Source organism: Anabas testudineus, chromosome 1 (genome assembly GCF_900324465.2).
Source record: "Anabas testudineus chromosome 1, fAnaTes1.2, whole genome shotgun sequence".
NCBI lineage: Eukaryota > Metazoa > Chordata > Actinopteri > Anabantiformes > Anabantidae > Anabas > Anabas testudineus.
Window position 1 is genome coordinate 24,081,976 of NC_046610.1, and position 22,525 is coordinate 24,104,500.

The following is a 22,525-nucleotide window of genomic DNA, read 5'->3' on the forward strand; positions in this document are numbered from 1 at the left end:
TTCTTTTTCTTTTTTAACCCAGTGACCCTCTCACAATGAGACCTCAGTCATACAAAGGGTTAAGTGACACTACTAGAGAAACACATGCTCAGTATTTTATGAGAGAAGAGGGTTTAAAACGCAACTGACCAGTAACATTAATTGAAATCAACTTGTACTGTACCAGAACATATGGATGTAAAACGTTTAGTTTCTTCTGTCGACGACCGCGTATTCCTGCTCCATACATTCCTTCACATTGTACAGTTTCTATGAAAACGCTGGCATGCTGGTGGGGTTGTATATTCTATCATCATTTGTGATTGCTCTTCTCAGTCAATAAAGATTTTGCTCAAATTGGTCCTTAGAGTTTTGGTGTTACGCTAAAGGAGGACTGCTTTAGGAGTATGTTGGCTACAGTGGGTGTCCATACCAAGAGTGGTACAAATTGGGGAGGGTTGCATGAGGAAGGACATCTGATGTAAAACTCTGTGCCAAATAAAAGTGGCGACCGTGAGCTGCAGTAGTGAGACCCCATGGTAGTGGATGTGGAGTCATGCTTTCATATTTTACATAATTTTAAAACCTTTTCTCAAGACCTTTACTCATTAATGCAGGTTATGACTTGATTTAAGTTTTGTAATGAAGTTAAGGTTTATGTGTGAATTTGAAACAGATTTCTCTAAATGTTTTACATGAAAACATTTCATCTGAACAGTCAAGTCCAACAGGGTCAAATCTGAGGTGTGTGGCTCAACCTCTGAAAGAGTACTCCACAGATTGAATATTGTTGCACTCACGATGGATCTATCGGTATTTTTAATGCCAATAACATATTGGTGCACTAAATATTTGTGATGAAGATGTAAAAACTTTTCTATACCCTCTGCTGGATTGATTAAATCCAAATAATCCCTCAAATATTTATATAGTTCGTTAAAAAACCTCAAACATATTGTAAACTCACTTTTGAAAAACCTTCACCAACAAAAACAACAGAGCCTCCAACATTGAATCCCAGATTGTATTTTATACTTTACGGTGTACACTTGCTAAAGCAAAATAGAAATATTACTTACAAATGTATATCAGAAGGCACAGCATCAAAATACAACTAGACATGCAAGAAGTTTTTTTTTCTCTAAAACTGGAGTAAACATTCAGAAGTGAACCCATCTGGTCTGTCTGCTGAGCAACAGCAGCCGTCCGTCACAGGGTGAATACTTAGCTTAAGGGGTTGTTGCTTTTCCAAGCGTCCAGTCAAAATGGCAAAGTGAAGTAACTACTGACTTACAGTACTAAGAGCAGAGCGCACGTTCTCCACACTCTCTTGAAAGATCGTTTGTAACGAACGTCTTCAGCAAAAATCTCAAGCTGCACCTGACGTCCATGATTAGCACCCAAAACTCTCTGTCCTTTGTACAACAGAGACCACGACTACACCTTTACATCACTGTCAGGGACGGGGGCGGGGGACCCCTGTACATAAATATACATATTAAATATACATTCAGAGGAGCAGGGAGAAAGGAGCATGCGAATTTGGTCCATCTTTACAGCAGTCAGCTAAAACGGACACATGGGTCTAAGACTCATCCTGAGAAACAACACTGACCACTCGGAGTTTCCCCCAAAGGACATGCAGGACTGGGGCTGGTTTTTGGCACATTTAAGTTCTTATTCTAGTAACCATCCCCCTACAGACAGTTATTATTTTCCCTCCATCCCTTCAGAGGTGAAGAAAGCTATCTAAAACATCACTGTGAGCTCTCACTGTGCATGGCTTTAAAGTCACTAAATACAGATTTTATACAAAGTATCGCGGAAGCAAAGCACATAAAATATTCCAGTTAAAAAAAAACAACAACAACAACAATAAAAACCTAATATAAAAGTGGATGTGAACAGGAACATCCCGCCGGTCCACAGGAGGTGCCATTCCGCTTGTTATACAGTAGATCTGCCAAAACATAAAGGCCATAACACTGGCTAATGACCCTGATATCTCTACGTTGTTCCAGTAACTGCTGAATGTGCTTTGCAGGCATCTGATGCTGCGTCTCTCTTCCTAGTTTGTGTCTTCTGAGTTGGGCAAAAGACAGATCTCGTAATACTTTTTATCTCCAGGCAGGTGGTTCTCAGGTTCATCTTGAGAGTTTGCTGATGACTCGAATGAGGGCGGCGTTCTCATCCTTGAGCCTCTGGTTGTCTGCTCTGAGGTCCCCGAGAACCTAAACAAACATTGGTAAAAATGAGCATTTGTAGCTGGGACACTGCACAAAGTGGACCAGTAACGATTTTTACAGTTGCTGCTCTTCATCTTTTTTCCCCAACCCAGTTTCCAGAACATGCTGAGATGCTGAGTACTGCCAATTAACGCAGCAATGTAGTGATTTTGTGAGACATTACAGTATAATCTTCACTGTTAGGGACTTGGTGTTGTCTTCGGTGTTGTGTTTTATACTTAAATTAGTTAGTTAAGGCATCAACTGTCATTAAACTGTCTAAAGTTTAGGATGGACGCATGATAAAAGTTAATTCTCAGTTAATTCCCATTCCACTGTAATGTGTGCATGTGTTAAATGCTGCTCTCTGGGTTTGTTAGCATGAAGCGGAGCACGTGTGACAGACACAGCACATGTATCAGCTATGTAAAATCTGTACCATAAAGATGCTTTAGGTCATAAAATTGATGTTTTAATAAAAGTGGACTGAACGTTTGGCTTTCAGAGGATCATACGTGGTTATAAAAGATCTGAATAAAAAGAATTAGCACTGTGGAAATCTGCCTTTACACCGTGATCTGTAAAATCCTTGGTTAAAGCAGGTCTGCAGAAGCTTTTACTTAACAGCAGCGTAAAACTAAACCACAGGTGCAGTTTAAACAGCGACCTGTGGGAAGGGAGGTCATAGGTATCTCATAGGTATCTTCCTGAGGGAAGATACTTAAGAGGTTCCACATCAACGGGATTTAAAGCAGAGCTGAGCCAGTTACATGTAGAAACTGTCTATATGCAGCCAGATAACAGGACTGCTGTGGAATGATGCAATTAATACCACCCTTATTATTACTGCAACAGTACAGTACGGTAGTTCTTGGTATCAAAATGAATCTGTGTACCTTCAGTTCATCCTCCAGTTCCACTGCTTTCCTCTGGAGGGCCAACTTCTCCTGTGAACAAGAGTGTGAATTTATTTCTGACAGTTTACTTTACATGAGTTCTTCTCATGTTTCTGACTTTATGATGTGCTGCATTTATAGAACTGTTTCCATGCACTCACGCTCTGCTCTTAATATTTAAATGACACCTTATGAAGACAGATAACACATCAACTGTCACAGCTTTGCAGTCTAAAAACTCAAAAAAATCTTCTAACACTGATGAAATGTTGACGTGCATTTGTAATGCACTTTATTCTAGTTTCAGCTGTTGTTGTTATAGACTCTTAATAAATAATGTTACTGCACATATATGTAGTTTTGTGTACAGTAAAGGAAGTTGATTGCAGGCAGATTGCAGACTTACAAATCTCTCCAGCTCCAGCAGGGCCGGTCTGTCTGTGCTGCTCTCTTGACTCTGTCACAGAGAGAAACACTGATAATTTACCTGCTGCAGGATGTAACGACTACAAAAAATGCTGAAAGAAAGAGTTCAAAGTAAGCACACACACGCGCACACACACACACACCCTTGCTTTGGCTGACTCAGACTCATGTTCGCATGCACACAGGTAAAGGTCAAAGATAGCAGCAAACCTGCCGAACCTGTCGGAGTCTCTCCAGCTCCACTTTGTTTTGGCTGAGCAGCAGCTCCATCTCCTGCAGCTTATCCTTCAGAGCCAGGTTGTCCTGCAGTACCTTAAAGTACAGCTAGAGAGAAACATACACATACACACACACACACACACACACACACACACACACACACACACACAGTCAGTCAAAGCCCAGCAACCTGAATGTGCACAGGGTTAGTGTTTACGTCTGTCTGGAGCCCGCTGGGTATCATTCCTGTCCTGGTTTGTCTACACCTCTGTCTAGCCCTCAGGCATGGTTTTCAGGAATGTCTGTGAAGAGAGGCTCAGACACGTACCGTTCTATAGTCAGCTGAGGAGTCTCCCAGTTGATTCTCCCTGCAAAGACACACAGCAGACTGTCAGAGCCCTGACACAGAATCATCCACAGTAATGCAGGGATGAACATTTAGAAACCTTCACTTTATCACCAAGTTATGGAATTTAAACTACATTTTTGTTGACGACTTTAAAGCAACATCTTCTTGTTCTAACTCTGTAGTGTGGAATCAAAGGATTCCTGTTAAATGAAGTATCCTGACAGTAAGACTCACTTGGAGGTGCTGTTACTGTCATTCAGAGGAGCGTCCTCGTCTTCATTCTGAAACACACAAAAACATCTCGAAGTCTCGTTTTCACCTCAACAGCGCTACAGTTCGACAGTCAGTCTAATCTAAAATAAGACACTGTGCTTTTCAATGCTGCTTTTTTTCGCTTCTTTGATCAATTTTGCAGATATTGTTTCTAATGAACAGCTAGTTGTTCAATCAGTTATTCATTTTAACTCCAAATAGGCTCCATAGTTGTAGCTGCTGCTCCATTCAACCAAACTTAAATACTCTGGTGAAACAATATTTATACACGTTTTCTTAAATTCAGCTTGACATAAAATGTGGTAGAAGTACACAAACTCGAATACTTCATTTAAAATATTTCACTACAAGTGGAAGTACTACATTAAATGTAATAATGTAGATAACATGACTGTACAAATATTGTACTTCAGTAAGTTTTAATTGTGAAAATTATGGCTAAAAAAGCATATAGTAATGAATAAAAATAAGGATCAAAAGTGGGTGTTACTGCAGAGACACCTAGAGCTACTGATTTTAACATGTTCTGCCAGGTGGTTAACCTGTAATAATACACAAAAATCTGTATCGACAAAACCTTCTACAGTTTACGTGTTTCCACATGAATCATACAATTTGGGCAGAACTGCAGGACTGTAGGATTTCAGCATGGCAGTGTTCATCTGGGCTCTAAAGTATTTGTATGTTTTTAAGGATGATCTGCATCTAGATATCAAATGTAACGATATAGTAGACTGTGAGGTCTCCCTGCACTGTTCTTTCATGTTTGCAGGAGACCACAATGTAAAAGAGGTGGGATGGCACCAACAGGCTGGCAACAAGTTGAAGAGAGAGGAGGGGACTGCAACGCAAACACACACAGTCTCGGTTTCAGAACCAGCAAAGTTCCTCTCCCGGCAAATTCTGCTGCGATATGAAAAAGAGGAACTGCACCGGCTGACCCTTCATCAACTTTCAACGCCCTCTGGCCTGTTTAATCCCTTTCACCTGATTGTTTGTGTTGATGTAAGATTGTTTCATACCTCTCCTTCTAACTGAACGATGCCAGTGGAGCGCCTCTCCCTCCTCCCTTTCCTCCTTTCCTTCACTCCCAGACGCTTCTCTCCCTCTGGCTCCACCTGTTTCACTGGGTCAGTATCTGGAGGAAAATATGGAGATTGATGGACAAACACTTCTGTATGGTATCTGGGACATTTGGTCCAGTTAGAAAAATACTACTAACCATGTCTCATGTCACTCTGGGAATTTAACATGGAATGAATAATACTGTAGAGCTCAAAAGATGGTGTTTGACAAAGCTTGTTTCAGTGAGCTTGAAGTTCAGTAGGGGACGTGTGCATAGAGTAGATGAGTAGATTAGTTAGTAAAGCTGTCTTATCTTTCACCTCTGTCACTACTCCACCTACCTGCATTTTGAGGTCTGAAAACCATAAACAAATAAAGTGCTGGGTTTCGTCTGGTGAGCTAACATCGCAGGAGGTTAACTCTTAAAACTGACCAGATGCGTCATTTCTCTAACCAACAACTTAACAACTTGCTCCATGTAGCGACCTCTTCTTTCCCTGCAGCATTTTGTCTAGCACATGCTGGTGGAAAAAGCTGAATGGTAAGGCATTACACGAAGACATGTCCGAGGAAAGAACAGTGGTTTCTCTAAACGATTAGCGGTATGATAGTAACCAGGTTTCTCGGTTGCATAAATCTCCAAACAAGGAGACGCTCAGTTCCCAATCAAAATAAAAAGTGTGGGAAGGGGTCACAAAAACACAGAAGATGAACAGAACACACAAGAATATGGGTACAATGCTACCAGTCAAACCACACCTAATGTTCTACACCAGCAGTAGCCCTTACATCGTGAGAGAAAACCTCATTTCCTTTAAAAACTGTCCTCAAGAGTACTCCACCCTAAATGTTCTTAGTGCATCTTGTTTTTATTTCCTAGTCATGACTTTACAGTAAACAGAAGTGAGACTGTAGCTATGTAATGAGAATAAAATAAAATCTAATGACCATACATTGGCTGATATCTTTTTAGAAATATCTCTTCTTATAAACATTGCTTGAATGTGGTTTTTAAGAACAGTGACAAAGATATGTATGGTTTTATTGTTAGAGTAAACTTGTCCTAGAATTAGGAAAAACTGTCACACTTTTTCAAGATTTAGTATTTCTGTGGTAAACCTTTTGGCGTATATATATATATATATATATATATATATATATATATATATATATATATATATATATATATATATATATATATATATGGTCAAGCTTCTTTAGGCTGTGGAAGGACCAACGTGGCATCTGCATGAAGCTCAACATATTTCCTATGTACACTAGTTGTATTTTAATCAAGTGACTACAATATAAATAGGTATTTAGTTATAATAGAACTGCCAAACCAAAGAAAAATGTAATGGTGACTTTTGCACAGTACTGTGTATTCACAGCATTTCACCAAAACCACTCACCCCTTTCAGCAGGCGTGACAGTGACAATGGGGCTGACGTGCTGGATGTTGCGAGGTGGTGGATCTGCAGATTTAGCCACAGTCTTCTCAGCTTCTTTCAGGTCTGTCAGAGTCACACCCTGCCAGTAAAGTAAAAGACAACAAAATGAATAAATAAATAAAATTCAGAAGCCTTATGTTGCAATCACAACTCAACACCGGCACTGGGAAGAAAAACTTTTTTAATATAGTGAATAAAAAGATACTGATGCAGTAAATAATATGAATCTGATTGATTTGACTGGCGTGCAGCCTTTGCATGCACACATTTACACCAGCTAAGTGAGCAAGTGTGAATGTTTGTCTCACTAGTCCAATATAGCTTCTGAAACTCATAGCAGTAATGCACAGCTCTGTAGCAAGGTTTAAAAAAAAAAAAAGCAAGTTTAGAATACAGTTCACAAAGTTACTAAATTATTCCCTGGTACAAATGGCCATTGAAATTTCATTTGAGTTAATGAGAACTATGCTCCTTACTATGAATTAAGAATAGTTTATCAAACACACCAGTTCAAATAGCATACATTTAGGCAATATTTTGAGCTGCTTCGCTGCAGTCTCCCCGATTTGTAATGTATCTTAATATAATGTAAATTTAGAGACTTGGAGGCAGCCCCACAATCCCAAAGAAGTATTTCCTCAAACCTATATTTCTGTAATAACAAACATTTCTGATCTTAAATAATGACTGTGCTCGTTGTACTCATTGCCGTTTGAGAAGTACAGTAATGAAAAAGTATCAAAATGATGAGAAGAAAACATAAAAGGTAGTTGTTACTGGCAAACATATCCCCCATAAGCTGTACCTGTGTGGAGCGGCGAGTCTGTCGTAATAGCCGAGAGCGAGCTTTCCTTTGAGACTCAGACTCTTCATCTCTGCCAGGAGCCTGGAACCTAAACACAAGCATCCATAAATTACATAATATAATTTGGAACCTCTTTAAGCACTATGCATCTGTATGAAAAACAAACAACACTTTGAGAATTATTGTTAGGTTCCTGCTTCTTACTTGCGCCTGTCAGCATTGGGAGTGTTTGGACTTTCAGCTGTAACATCCTTTGTCTGAGGAGTTGGTTGGACTCTAGCAGTGCGGTTTGCTTTGTCCTGCTCCTTCTCCTCCTCATCTTTCTCCTCTGGTGACTGAGAAAAGTAAAAGAAAAAAAACATTAACAGTTTATGTGTTGTAGAACTGATGTGGCGCATTTAGATTTATTATCCTTGTGGGGAAACACAAATAATGCCAGTGTATTGTTGAAATATGTCTTGACATGTTTTGTTCCAGTCCGAAAGCCTTCATATGTAAAGTTACAACACATTTTGATCAAGGGGGAGTTTCCAAAACCTCATTTGAAATGCTGTGTGTAACATACGACATATGAGATCAAACTCAGATTAGATTAAAAAAGAAATTATGACAGACACTAGGAATAATTACAAGTGTTACATTACGCATAGTACATTCTGGCTTTTGTTCTCATTTCCTGGTGCTATTTCCATCTATTTTTCTTGAAGAATGTGACAAAGAGAGCTTCTGTCTAACATACTGGATTGTGTCAAAAGTCTTTTACCTTGTCAGCAGGGCTGACAGCAGATGTAGTCACACTCTCTGTGTCTGGACTGGACACAGTGGAGCTTTCTGGGAAAAGAAAGCCAGAATCTTTTTGTGAGAATTACACATATTTGCAAAGACAGTCAAACTGCCATACAGGAACTGTTTTACCAGGGCTGCTGTCTTTTTCTTCACTCAGCTCAACATCTCCTGAAATCCCTCTCTCTTTAGACTGGTCCTGCACATTCATCTTGTCTTTACTGCTCATCCTGCACACTGAACTCCTGAAAGCATAAAATAGGCACAGTGACTGCATTTACAAGTATCTTAGTAATCAAGTTACTCAGACAAATCATGTAACACAGGAAATCGAGAAATTAGTTTACATGCAGGTTAGTAACCTAAATGCTGTAAACAGCAACAAGAATACCAACCCTAGGCAGAACTGGTTTCTTATTTACGTGACAGTTTACTCAAGAAAACCGACTGTAACCTAACTTAAGTAGATATGATAAACACAGGTATTTGTGTGCTTCTAATAATAACACAAGAAATTCCAGATCTGATATTTTTATTGAGAACAACCATAGAAACCTCACAGAGGAGCTAAATAGAGTCAGGTGATAAGTTAAGAAAGTTAGTTTGGAAGTGTGGACTAGAGCTACTTTGACTGACAAAAATCACCAACTTTGGGAGTTTGCTCTGCACAAGAAGAATATGCTTATGTGAGCCATACCTTCTCAAAAGGAGCTTTCAGTGGATCTACAATTAAGAGTTGTTGATGTACAAAAAGCTGAAAGAGTTACAAAGAGATGTCAAAGACTTTAGAAATTCCCCACTCTACAATTAGGAAAACAATCTACAAATAGAAATGGTTTAGGGCTGTGGCTACTCTACCAAGAAGTTGGCGGCCAGTCAAAATGACCCCAAGAGCACAACAAACACTCATTAATGAGGTAAAGAAACAACCCTGAGTGACAGCCAAAGATTTGAATGCATCATTGCAACTGGCTAACATCTGTGCACGTGAGTCTACAGTAAGTAAAACATTGAACTAGCAGGGTGTCTATGGCAGGACACCACAAAGGAAGCTGCTACTTACTAACAAGAACATTGCTGCACAACTGAAGTTGCCACTAATTCCTATGAGGATTTTATGGTTGTTTTATGGTTGTTCTCAATAAGAGAACAATTATTATTATTATTATTATTATTATTGGCACATCATATTTGTTAATACTTGACTTAAATGAAGATCAGATCATATTTTATGAGAAATTAATGCAGAAAACCATGAAATTCCAAAAGAGTCACATACTTTTTCTTGTCACTGTAAATACTAACCTCCGCCGTTTGCTTTGTGCATTTGCAGCAGTGGAACCTTGCAGATTTTGCCTGTCTAATATGGACTGTTCATTACGCCACTGACAGAGAAAGAGAGAACAGTTAGCGATCAAGGCAACTGGTTTTCTTAGAATATAAAGTAAATGCAGATACAACATAAACATTTTCTTACATTGGCTTGTTTCTGCGATAACTCCTCCAGTAGTTCTGCAACGCTTTCATCAGCTACATCAAACGGTGTCTGACCCTGCAAAGTTTGTGTCATGTTAAAGAAAGCGAAAAAATAAATAAATAAACACAACAACAACAACAAAAAACATATGTGATGATAGGTTTACATAATAAAATTACAATCTCAATTATATAAAATATAATATGTCCAGCTGACATCAGACAGATAGCCACACCTGAATATGATGCAATATAAAAAGTTTTTATAATTGTTTTGCTGCATTACCGCGTTGCTGCGGGCCTCCATATTGCACAGCTGTTCAGCCAGAATGTGACAGGCCTCGCCCTGGCCCCAGTGTGCAGCAGCATGGAGAGGTGTCCAGCCATCAAAGTCCATGGCTGACACATCCAGCCCACACTGACACAGTATCCTGGAAAATACAAGAGAAGAGAAAAAAATATAGATATATAGATAAAACAAACGAGTCTCAAAAAACAAAAAAACAGCTATTTAAGCAGAAATGTTTACTTCAGAGCCTCTAGGTAGCCTTTAGCTGCAGCCACATGCAGTGGGGTGGCCCCAGTCCTAGGGTGACGTATGTCAGCAGGTGGACCTTCAGTCAGCCAGGTCCGGGCATCTCTCATGATGTGCTCCTCCTCTAGTCGCTTAGCTGCCTCTACATCCACACCTAAACACAAACAATAAATGTGATGGGCCTCTTCTCTGCACTGAGTTTGACACAGACATTCAAGGTGTACTTCTTGGTAGTATGAGGGTTTAAACCTTTTTATCCAATTCTTGACATAATTGCTTCTATCAGTTTATGCACACAATGAATTCCTGACAGGAAAGACTTTCCTTTCTTCATTGGACAATAAGTCAAAACAACAAGTTTGTCTTAAGCAGAACTCTGCCTCTGTCCTCCCACATATGGACAAGATCAAACAGCATCACAGATGAAGTTGAAATCATTAGTAAGATATCATTAAGGAGATTTTCTAATATACAAATAACATGACAAAAGCTGCACTAAATAAATAATAAAAATCATCATTTACTATGATGCTGACAGTGAAATTGTGCTGACCAGCTGACATATGTAATTGGTTGACACTACCATATGGACCAACAACATGTTGGTGGTTAATATGTTAACTTTCAAAACCACACAGAAACCGTTTGTGCCAAGTGCCAAGGTTGCAATACTAGAGAAAGCTTTTCAGACTTTTTTCACATGTACACAGGCTAACCTGACTGACATAGCAACAACAACAATAATAATAATTTTACCATGCAATGTTAACAAGTGAATACCTACAACAACAAGCAAATAGGTTTCATTTGCTTCATTAAACCTCACATTAAATTCGGCACATTTCTGAAACAGAGATCACCTACACTCAGTACTTGACTGCATTTAACACACGCTGATGGGAGGCTGCGTAAGTTAATGCTACAAAGACCAGTGTCAGTTGTAATAAGAAATGCACTTACATTATTTAACTGTTACTTACACCAGCATATAATTTACATTGTATAGTTTTATATGCCTATAGGTGACCAAACAAGCTGCTTAGTTTTAAATGTGCTAGAATGCGGCTGGTTAGTGTAGTGGTAACATCACTGCCTCCCATGTGAGGGGAGACTGGGGTTCAAATACCATCCGTGGCCTACCTCCAGTAGGGGCAAGACCTCCTCACGCCTACCCTGCCTGCTATTGTAGCCTACTTGTAAGCTGCTTTGGATAAAAGCATCTGCTAAATGACTAAAATGTAAATGTAAATGTAGAATGCCATTCTAGCATTACCATGCTAACTAACATTAGCATCTGCTTTATGGAGACTTACATTGAGTTAATGTCTGAAACACAACAGTCAGGCACTGATACCAACCAACAATCAGACAAAAGTCGCTATAATAAAGACTTATGCTACTGTGTCATAATTTGACAATAGAAGAGCCCTAGAATGTTTTCTTTTGAGATGTTTGTGTGTAAGAGTTGTGTTGCTGGGTAACAAAAGTTTTACAAGACGAAGAAGAACATCATTTTATTAATTCTATGGTTAAGTAATCCCACACTTTTGATTTCTTGATGGGGCGTGTTGTAGGCCTGAAACAATGCATCAATATGATTGATGCAACATACCATCAGTGTGTTGAAGTGCACTGCACTTTAAGTGTTTAGGGGAAGCACAGAGTGTAGGTCATCAATGTTATGAAAGTGCTCAGAGCCCAGTAGCATTTAGTGTTCAGAATTGTTAGTTACTTAAAAACATAACTAAAACCGAGGTTTGAAACAAACTGTGAAAATCAAGTTCTTAATTTTTACCCTGGTTTTGGAGAATTGTTACAAACATTTGGGGGTTCATTGCCAACTTCAAGATTTAAACTCCACTCAGCTTTTTGCATTTAATTATACCAGCAGACTGTGATATCAACATGATTGCTATGCAAAATTGATAAAGATTGACAGTTCAGTATATTTTGCCAAAGTGCCAAATTTACTGACTTTACAGTGCATGTCTGGTAAATAAAGATATGGGTGCAGAGTTAACAAAGAAAATCATTTACCCTGTCTCAGAGTGTAATCCTGAAGAAGGGACTCAGTGGTCTCGTCCAGAGCAATGTCCAGAGGAACATCACCATCACAATTCACAGCTGAAAGAGAAGCACCTCGCTGCAACAGGAAACTGACAAAACAAACACGTATAGAGTAAGAATCTATTTAACAGCAGAAACAAAATCCATACCAAAGCAACCAACATCTAAATAGAGAACACCTAATCCTGCCAGTTTGTGTGTATTTAGTGGCGCCATTATATTCAATTATACTCAATCTTTCATACAGGGGACTACAGAAAAAAGTTAATAAAATCTTAAATCTTTGGATTTGCATGCATTTGTGTGCCAGGCCAGCCCACTCATGCTTTGGCTGACTTGTTGTCCTGCCAAACACAATAACAATGTTAGTATTGTTGAATGTAGAAATACTCTGGCATCTACACTGCACGCTGATGTCCCCACAGTGGCAAAGAGTTTTGAGCTACGCAATGTGTAGAGAAATATGCTACTTACTCTGCAATGTCAGCATGGCCACATGAGGCAGCAACATGCAGTGGTGTCCATCCCTCATTGTCAACCTGGTTCACGTTGGCACCACGTTCCAAAAGGAAGGTCACCATCTCCATGCTGCCATCTATACATGCCTGTGAACAACAACAACAAAAATGAATATTCTGCTGTAAATGTTTCTTATTCATCAGCCAGCACAGCAGATGAAACTGCCTCACCTGGTGAAGAGCAGTGATTCCATCTGCATTGGAACAGTTGATAACTTCTACCACATCCTCCACGTTCCTCCTTTTGGTCTCTTTGGCCTCCTTAAGCATCGCTTCTGCTTCTTCAATGTCTCCACTGGCACAGGCAGCCAGGAACTCTGCAGCCCTGTCAAACCTGACCCTTTTCCTAAACAGAGTGGACACAGGCAGCAAGAGAAGCTCACTGGTTAGCTACTGATTGTCTGGTTTGCCAAATTAAGATGGCAAACATTACTGTTAACATCTGAATAGTATGCACTGAATTGAGAAAGCAAAAATACAACACAGTTCAGCAGGGCTTTAGAAAAAAAGAGGAGCAACACATATAATCTAAAGTAGTATGTTGTATTGTTCTGCGGGATTTTTGACTAGTGAACCTGCCACCCAGACTGCCATTGCTGTGATATAAGACAGTCACATAAACTTAACGTAACTACCAAATTACCAAACGATTATAGGAAATAGTCAGTCTAGTTTATTGAGACACTGACAGATAACAAACGTTGCAAACGTGTATAAAATTACGTTGTCAGAATGTCATATTTATAAAACAAGAAATGTATTAAAGGCAGCCAGTGTTAAGAGTAGACCCTCATCAAGACTGACCGCTCCTAGCTAGCAAGTTAGCTAGGAGTTAGCATAAACACTACCGATTCCGGTGTTATACCGAGTTTTGCATTGCTGACATTGACAGTTTCAACAAAAAACTGAACACGATATATTTAATTAAACAGTGACGTTATTTAAGAGCAGAGGGGCTAGTGTGTTGCATTGTACGCCGTTTCTGTAATTTTGTCTGTCCAAGCCTACGCAAACATCCCTCCTTTAGCATATGTTGAAATATTAACGCTAAGCTAACCGCCTGTTAGCTAACGTTAGTCGTGTAATAGTAACATCATTTGATAGAAGACGTTTCTGTACCGTCGTTTGAGTAAGGGGCTGGTTTCATCTCTGCACAGGGACACTGGCTGGTCCCTCGGCGGGTTGCTGAGCTCGGCCTCCGGCTCCTCTGCTCTGTCCTCGGCATCCCCCCGCCACCTCCGCCTGGGCACGGCCGGTGCTTTGTCGGTACAGGAGCCGGCCCAGCGCTTCAGCTGCTCCCGCCGCTTGGTCCTCGCCGAGTCCCCCATTTATTTATCCGAGGAGGACTGTATTTTTAAAAATAAAACATCCAGTGGCAAGGAAAGACACACCCTCCATGTGTGTACTTTCACTTCCTGGTTTTTGCTATGGCTCTGGATGCGGAGGAAGCCTCGGCTCGTGCTCGCAGACGTCGGGACCGCGCAAAGCTGCGCCGGTCTGTCTACAGACGTCAGGCAGTCCGAGTGCTGTTAGTTTCCAAGACTGAAATAGGCTTTTAGTTTCAGAAAATGGTCACAGCAAATACACATACATGGGGAAACAGACTTCACTTCTTCCGAGCTTTGGACTCTAACGCTATTATCTCTGGGTGTGTGACGTCACTGCACCCCTGAGGGGAAATGCTGAAATAGCTTCACGCCTGGGCACTGTGCACTTATAGCAGCACACTTCCTGTCATTGTGATCCTTCCGAGACTGTGATCAGCTTCATGTACATGAATATAAGACAATGGACATGACTTTCTAATGCTCTCTTCTCTTTACAAAGGGTTTAAAGCTAAAGTTGTAACCAGGAGATTTATTATATTTCAGCTATAAAACATTAAAGGATTGGTTCACAATGTTTTCCAGTTGTAAATATGATCATTGCAAGGCCTGGTTGCTTCCTTTCATGCTGGCGTTAAAAGCGATCCATTCTTAATCACTTGTGGTGTAAGTTATTAAGGGCAGACTCCACAGTTAAAAAAACATTCAAGTTTATGTGGCACTAATAAGCAGTCTCAGCTGTCTGCGACTGTAGACAGAATGATTTGTGTAATTTTAATTACTGAAGTCTAATATTAACTTCAAGCGAACTACTCCTGAAGTAGGATCCATAAGTTACAGACAAAGTACATTAGGACGGCATCTCTCGCTGGCCATTATGAAAAGGAGGAATGAATACAGCACATAAATCTTATTTCAGTGTTAATTGGTCATGTAACCATTAACAAGAAGAAAAAGTAACCCTCTCATTAAAGACCAAAAGAAGAAGCTACATAAAGTTAGTAGACCAGGTCACAAGTAGGTCACATGTTTCCCGTTAGAGGTCTGTTTCTCACTGTCTAAGAGCAAACATTAGAAATCCTCTCCTGTTTTAAATGTTATTCATTACTAAAGGGTTATCATCAGAATTGCTTAAGCCTGCAGTTATGAACATCAAGACTTTGTTGCTGTCCAGATAATCTGCATCTTTTGTCAACATGGTCAGAGGTCACTGGAGGATCTTCCTTATGCCAGAACAACAAACTCCTATAGGACAAGGATAACCCCCCATCAAAGGTATTTTACACAACCTGGCAACACAATGTTACTTTTTATTAATGGCTTATAAATGACCTGTAATTATAGCTTATAATCCTGCTATTAAAAGCATATTATTTGTTAAAGGATGATACCAAGTTTCAAGATTTGAAGATAATGAGGGTATGATGTGGAAAGTTCCTCTTGCTCACTTCCTTATACAGTGACAGCAGAACTAGGCAGAGGTGACAGTAAGTCACACCGTGTACATTTGCATTACATGTAGCATAAGCCCTCCCACATTGCCATGAATGTCTCAATCTAACACTGCTCATCCTGATGGGCTGGAAAAAACGGGAAATGACTGCTTAGTGTGTGGCTGAGACAACCTGTGATTATACAGTTATCAAGGGTGTTAAAAAGTAAAAGTAAAACGATGGGGTTAGCTTCCTACAGGTTGAGTTTCTGGTATGGCCATCCGCTGTGATAGATGTTGCAATAACTTCTCTGTTTGTGGTTAGCACACTTATGGTGGCCACCGCACCCTTGGGAGCCACAGTGAGATCAAGACCCAAATATGTCCTGGTGATCACTTGTGTAAATTCATTTTACAGATGATAAACTATTACATATAATATAATCCATTTCAAATAATCAGTCTCAAAATTTTAATGCAGGGGAGTTGCACTTCAGAGAGTTGCGGTTTATTGTGTACAGTGTGTAGGTGAACAGGTTTAAAGGTAAATGTAATACAAAACCATCAAACGCTGTCTGTTCATTTTCCCAAATATGCACCCACTGACGGCAGTGGCCTGTCAATGAGCTTTGGTTAAATCAGACAATGATAAGCCTACAGTGCTAACTCTTAGCTAACCTGTAGACCCTCTGACATGTAAACAAGGTCAAATTCCACATCTCATCTGTGCAGGACACTAACTAACAGATCAACACTGTGTCACCAACAGATCAAGCAGAGCTGCTGAAGGAAACAGGTAAATCTCATTTGTATTCATCAGTGCTGTTTCAATCTTGGAATATTTATGCATGAATTTGTTTTTCTATGACAGAAGAAAAACCCTTGTTTACCAGTTGTGAACTTTGTCCAGGTAATGACACAGCGAGTGGTGATTTTAGATCCCTTTGTTATCTAAATTTAATCTTAGCACCTTTAAAAAAATGTTAGTCAGTATTAGATTTTGAGTGCGTTTCTGTAGGAGACGGGTCAGAAGTTGAATAGCTGGTGTTTTATTTATAAAAATATGAGTCTACACACTCCAGTACAGGAGGTGGCACCTGCAACATTTTTCCCATCAGTATTCCGCCATGACAGGAGCGTAACCGGGAAAAACACAGAGGGAGACCACGGAGGTAATGGTGGATTTCAAGAGTAAATTAAATGTTCAGATAAAGGAATGTGTGGTGAAATTTATACTATACTACACTATATTATACAGTGATTAAGAAAGTTAAAGTCCCACTGTGTGAACCCAGGAGACGTAGTTTTTCCATTAGCTGATCGGCTAATTAGCTCTCTTAGCTAGTCTGCGTCCACACGACCGCGACGCGACGTTACTCCACATGGCTAATTTGTATACGTCAACATGACCACATGGCTAATTAGCTTCAGCCACCCCTAACAAGTCTCATGCCTCGTATATTCGCCATACAATTACATTAGTTAAAGCTACATTTGGAGTTGTCAAATGCAGTTTTTTGTTTTTGTTGATAAAAGAAGGTAGATGTAAGTAGAAAGTAGTTAAACATACCTGGCTACTGGAGTGGAGTATTTTTAGGTTTATTCTGTAACCATTCATCTACCAACACTGCACCATGTCTAGTTTAAGTTGGGATGTCTGTTTTTATGTGTGTTTTTTCAGCGATGGATAAACAGGATGATTTCTCGATTAATACTCAGGTTCAGGTGAGAGAGGACTGACATTAAGTATTGATTAGATCTCTTAATAGATTACAGATGCTCTGTTGGGTTGTCATGTTTGCCTTTTGGTTACCAGCACAATGAGGGAGAGAGGAGGATGGATTCAGCAGAGAGAGAGAGAGCAGAGCATATAAATGGTATTATGAAGATGAGTGATGACTTTGTTGTTCAACATTATATTAGGTTCTCCCAGATTTATTTGGTGTCCTTCTAGTCATACAGTTGAATTGTTGAAAGTGATCTAATGTGGTCAGCAGAGAGTGGTTGAACAAACTGACAACTTTTAATTACAGAAAAACAGATGTGTTCAAAATCTGAACCATTATTACAATTATTATATCATTATAATAATAAAAAGATGCTTCTGAAAGTAACTCTGTACCTAATTAAACTGTTAGCCAGAGTGAAAGAAGTGAATACTTCGGCAAAAAGTTACATTACATTAGGAACAATATTAATTGTTAATCAATACAATTAGCATTTTAACTAATTACTAACTTACTAAGGGTTAACCAACTTTAAGGGCCTGATCCGAGCACTGACTTTTTTATTGGCACATTCACTCATTTGTGGAGGTTAGACTGAAGTAATGAAAGCAATGTATTTAGTGGAGCTATACAGTGAGTGACCAATGAAATATAAAATAAAGTGTATGAGTAAGGTGTTGGTTATTTTGTCATAAAGAGGAAGTTGGTAGGTGGGGTACTGAGAAACTAGTAAGGTTAAAGCAACTTCTATAATGTTTTTGTGACTGCCTGTCAAGCATGACGTCTGTCTCGTCTGTCAGTCTGTCTAATTTCTGCCTCAGTGATCTGGCAGTTGTTGTTTTTCTACGTGTCACTTTCTTCTGGAAACAGTGAGAGAAACAATACACAACTGTCATCAAACTTGGTGTCTGCATACTCATAGGCCAGCATTCAGTAACCATAAGACAAGAAAGCCTCTTGAAAGTTATTTTACTTGGATATTTGATTTTAGTCCACTTTCAGATTAACTGTAACAAATTACACTTCTCCATGACCATGTTTCAGAATGACTCCACCCAAACACACAGCAGCACACTCCATCCCACCTCACACTCTGACCCGAATGGCACGGGAGTGGCTGGCAGAGGACACACCAAACTTTGATCCTGCAGGGGTGTGTGTGGGGTCACAGGAGGTCCAGGCAATGCTGCTGTGTAAAACCCCTAATAGCATCCTGGCAGGGAGTTCCTTCTTCACAGCAGTGTTCACTGAGGTCGGCTGCACAGTTGACTGGGTTTATCAGGAGGGAGCTAAGATTGGTATTTATTAGACTATTTATTCTATGGCACCAACATACTTGATGTGTTAAGTTTATATGGGAAACTAGTTTGATCAAGATTCAGTCACACAGGGGCAGAGTTACAGGGGAGCAGGGGGATGCACCTGCAACGCCTGTGGCAAGCATTTGCCCCCCTGATGCCCTGACTCCTAAGCAATCCCGCCCAAATGGTTCAGTTTCCAAAGCTGTAATTGGACAATACAATGACAAATATATCTGTAAACTGCTCAAATCACTGAATCAAACAAGACTATAATTATAAATAACTTAGATCACCCTTTCTCACTTATATTGTGTTCATTTACACATTCTCAAATAAATTAGCGCTTGTGCATATTTTTTTTAATACATTTTATGTAACCTTCACAGGTCCAGATGGTGTCACAGTCACTGCTGTTGTGAGAGGCCCAGCGAGGTGCCTCCTCCTTGGGGAAAGGCCAGCTCTCAACTGCCTGGCCCGGGCCTCAGGTATCGCTACCCGCTGTTCTCAGCTCCGGGAAATTGCAGAGGCAGGAGGATGGCATGGTGAGGTAGCTGGGACACGCAAGACCACCCCAGGCTTCCGTTTGGTGGAGAAGTACGCCATGCTGGTTGGTGGAGTGTCCATGCACAGACAGGACTTGAGTGGAATGGTCATGCTGAAAGACAACCATGTCTGGGCATCCGGAAGTATTACAGAGGTGGGCAGCTGTATGCATGCAGTTAAATTGTTGAAATTACATATATAAACTGTTTTTGTTACACAGAAAAATTGGAATTACTTTTGAAATGATTCTCTGCATTCATTTGTTACAAAATGTGATCTAATCTTGATCTAAGTCAAGAATATTAACAACTATAATGTGGCGAAAATAATAACAATAAAAGAAAAAAGAAAAAATCTAATCTTTTATGAGTTTTTTATGGTTGTCCCCAAAAAAGACATAAAAGATTAGATTTTTTCTTTTGTGCTAGTAGAAAAAGTATGTGAACCTTTCAGATTAAGTACTGCTTTACTAGTTTCTGGTTGAGAATTCATCTTCCCCCCAATCAGTGCCAGCTGGCCAGGCCCTGATGCAGCAAAGCAGACAACCAAACCATGATGTTTCCTCCACCGTACTTTACAGCTGGGATGATGTTTTCATGATGATGTGCTGTGTACTTTTTACACCAGATGTAGTGCTGTGTGTTCTTTCCAAATAGTTCAATATAGTTTCATCAGTCCCTAAAACATTTTGCCAACACTGCTGTGGAGTGTCAGTGTGCTCTTTGGCAAACTTCAGTTGTGCAGCAATGTTCTTTTTACTAACCAGCAGATTCCTTCGTGGTGTCCTGCCATAGACGCCCTGCTAACACAAGAAGACAGATGTTAGCCAGTTCCAATGACGCCTTCAAATCTTTGGCTGTCTCTCGGGGTTGTTTCTTCTCCTCATCGATGAGTGTTCTTGTGCTCTTGGGGTCATTTTGACTGGCCGCCAACTTCTTGGTCCCAAAGTGTCTCTATTTGTAGATTGTTTGCCTAACTGTAGACTGGGGAATTTCTAAGGTCTTTCCAGCTTTATGTAAATCTACAATTCATAGATCCTTTGAAAGCTCCTTTTAGCCAAGCATGGCTCACATAAGTCTTCTTGTGCTGAGCAAACTCAAAAAGTTTGAGTGGTTTTCAAAGTAGCTTTAGTCCACACTCACAGGCTAATTTTCATAACAAGACTCCAGGTTAGCACTATGAGGTCTTTATAATTATTCTCAATAAACACATGATAGATCAGAATGTTTTTGTTTTATTATTTTAGGCACATTATATTTACTAATACTATTGACTTAGATGACAATCAGATCACGTTTTTTTATTTTTTTTTATTTTATGACAAATTAAAGTAGTAGTAAAGTAAATTTCAATTGGTTCACATACTTTTTCTTGGTGCTGTATATTAAAATACCAGAGGGCAAAATTATTTTAACTGTATAGGAAAGGTCTAAATAAATATTTTACTAAAATGTTAATCTTTTTTAACTCTATGTTTGAATCCAAATCTAAATATTTTGATTATTATTTACTTTAAATTAATTATTTTTATAATTAATTCATTAAACTAAGTGCATATAAATACATATAGCGTATTTATATATGTTGTTTAGGCTGTGAAAGCTGCCCGGTCAGTGTGTGGCTTCAGCAGTAAGATTGAGGTGGAGTGTCAATCTGCACAAGAGGGCCGAGAGGCGGCAGGAGCAGGAGCAGACATAGTTATGTTGGACAACTTTCAGCCTCAGGTAGACATGATATTTCTCATTTCTATTTGCCTGGTTTTCACTGTCTCTTCTACTGATCTCTGCATGAAATATTATACCTCTCCTCCACCCTTTGTGTCACCTACACTTATAGGAGCTCCATGTTGCAGCTCGTGCACTAAAGGAGGAGTACCCGAGTCTGCTGATAGAAGCGAGTGGAGGAGTGACTCCAGAAAACCTATCCATGTATTTCTCCCCACATGTGGACATCATTTCCCTGGGCTGTATAACACAGGGCTGCCCAGTTGTGGACTTTTCTCTTAAAGTTCAAAATGCTGGTGCTCACTCAAACATCCATATCAAATAGGATGTACAGACAGTCCCATGCTGATTGAATGACTATTCAATCAGATTATTGTGAGATTAGTGACTTTTTTTTTGTGAGTGTGTTATTTCCATAAAGCGATCTACAGTGTGATTTCAAAAGATGACAAAATAATCCACATCCTGTTTCTGTTCACTGTGTCATCATTTGTTTGACAGCAGCTTAAGATGAATTGAAACCAGACTAGAACCGACTATTCTGCTTGTCCCTCTCTCATTTATGTTTTAATATGCAAATGCTGAACTATGCTCAATAGTCAACCAAATCAAGTATAGTTTATAATGTTCAGTTTTTCCTGATGTTTTAATTAAATTACGTTTTATTATAGGGGTTATATTATTAACTTTGTTTTACTACATTATACTGTGTGGACTTTACATTGCCAGTGCCAAACCTATGATTTTAATCCCATAAGCTATAAAATTATCTAATAAATTATATTTGGCAAATAAATATGAATATTCCAGTGAAAAACGAGAAAATGAATCCTTTTAAAACACATACTGATTTGTAGGTTGTGTGTGGAAAACACTAGGCTACAGAGCCAGACAACCCCCCCCCCCGAAAAAAAAAAAAAAAAAGAAAACGGTAAGGATGTGATATTTATAACCCAAGTACCTGCCTCTTTCTGACTCTGACAGAGATGGCCAGTCAGATTCCCTGGGGCTACAAACTGCTCAGGAGTAGAGACACGGTTGCTGAAAATATACAGAGAAAACACTGGTGAATATATGTACAGGTAAATCAGTAAAGTAGAGTCAGATGTGTAGAGAGGTGTGGCAAAGTGTACTAAGGAAATAAATATAATTATCATTATAATATGATTTATCATGCATTAATTTAAAGAAACTGTATAGGTGGAAGTTATTTGAATGACTTTGTATAGGTCTGTAACTACTGACTCAATGAATTGATAGATTTTTAAAAATTTTGTAGCTGTGAGAAAGGCTTTCACTATTACTCAGATATTAAAGTACCATCTTCACAATGTTTCATTTTGTCAAATATATTTGTTATGAAAGCCACAAATTTCTTAAAGTAGTGTACAAATTCTGTAGTGGCC

General features: G+C 39.4%; 2 protein-coding genes across 4 annotated transcripts; one reads left to right on the plus strand and one right to left on the minus strand.

Moving 5' to 3' along the window:
- Positions 1–989: 989 nt before the first annotated feature.
- ppp1r12c (protein phosphatase 1, regulatory subunit 12C) lies at positions 990–14,670 on the minus strand. 2 transcript variants are annotated; one of them, XM_026360094.1, is made up of 20 exons: positions 14,187–14,670; positions 13,239–13,413; positions 13,024–13,154; positions 12,520–12,638; positions 10,477–10,636; positions 10,234–10,378; positions 9,949–10,023; positions 9,777–9,856; positions 8,604–8,716; positions 8,452–8,519; positions 7,893–8,023; positions 7,689–7,776; positions 6,845–6,962; positions 5,390–5,505; positions 4,329–4,375; positions 4,074–4,113; positions 3,746–3,850; positions 3,507–3,557; positions 3,101–3,151; positions 990–2,210 (listed from the first exon to the last, which is right to left on the minus strand). In XM_026360094.1, the coding sequence occupies exons 1-20, from the start codon at positions 14,393–14,395 to the stop codon at positions 2,124–2,126; spliced, it is 2,109 nt and encodes a 702-aa protein (XP_026215879.1). In that variant the 5' UTR covers positions 14,396–14,670; the 3' UTR covers positions 990–2,123. The 2 variants fall into 2 exon arrangements, with proteins under 2 accessions (XP_026215879.1, XP_026215878.1); XM_026360093.1 differs by having other exon boundaries at positions 3,737–3,850.
- An 833-nt stretch (positions 14,671–15,503) lies between these two features.
- LOC113161283 (nicotinate-nucleotide pyrophosphorylase [carboxylating]) lies at positions 15,504–21,960 on the plus strand. 2 transcript variants are annotated; one of them, XM_026358779.1, is made up of 6 exons: positions 15,504–15,667; positions 16,594–16,620; positions 18,596–18,849; positions 19,239–19,549; positions 20,988–21,119; positions 21,232–21,960. In XM_026358779.1, the coding sequence occupies exons 3-6, from the start codon at positions 18,597–18,599 to the stop codon at positions 21,442–21,444; spliced, it is 909 nt and encodes a 302-aa protein (XP_026214564.1). In that variant the 5' UTR covers positions 15,504–15,667; positions 16,594–16,620; position 18,596; the 3' UTR covers positions 21,445–21,960. The 2 variants fall into 2 exon arrangements, with proteins under 2 accessions (XP_026214564.1, XP_026214565.1); XM_026358780.1 differs by lacking the exons at positions 15,504–15,667; positions 16,594–16,620 and adding an exon at positions 16,893–16,996.
- The last annotated feature ends 565 nt before the right edge of the window (positions 21,961–22,525 follow it).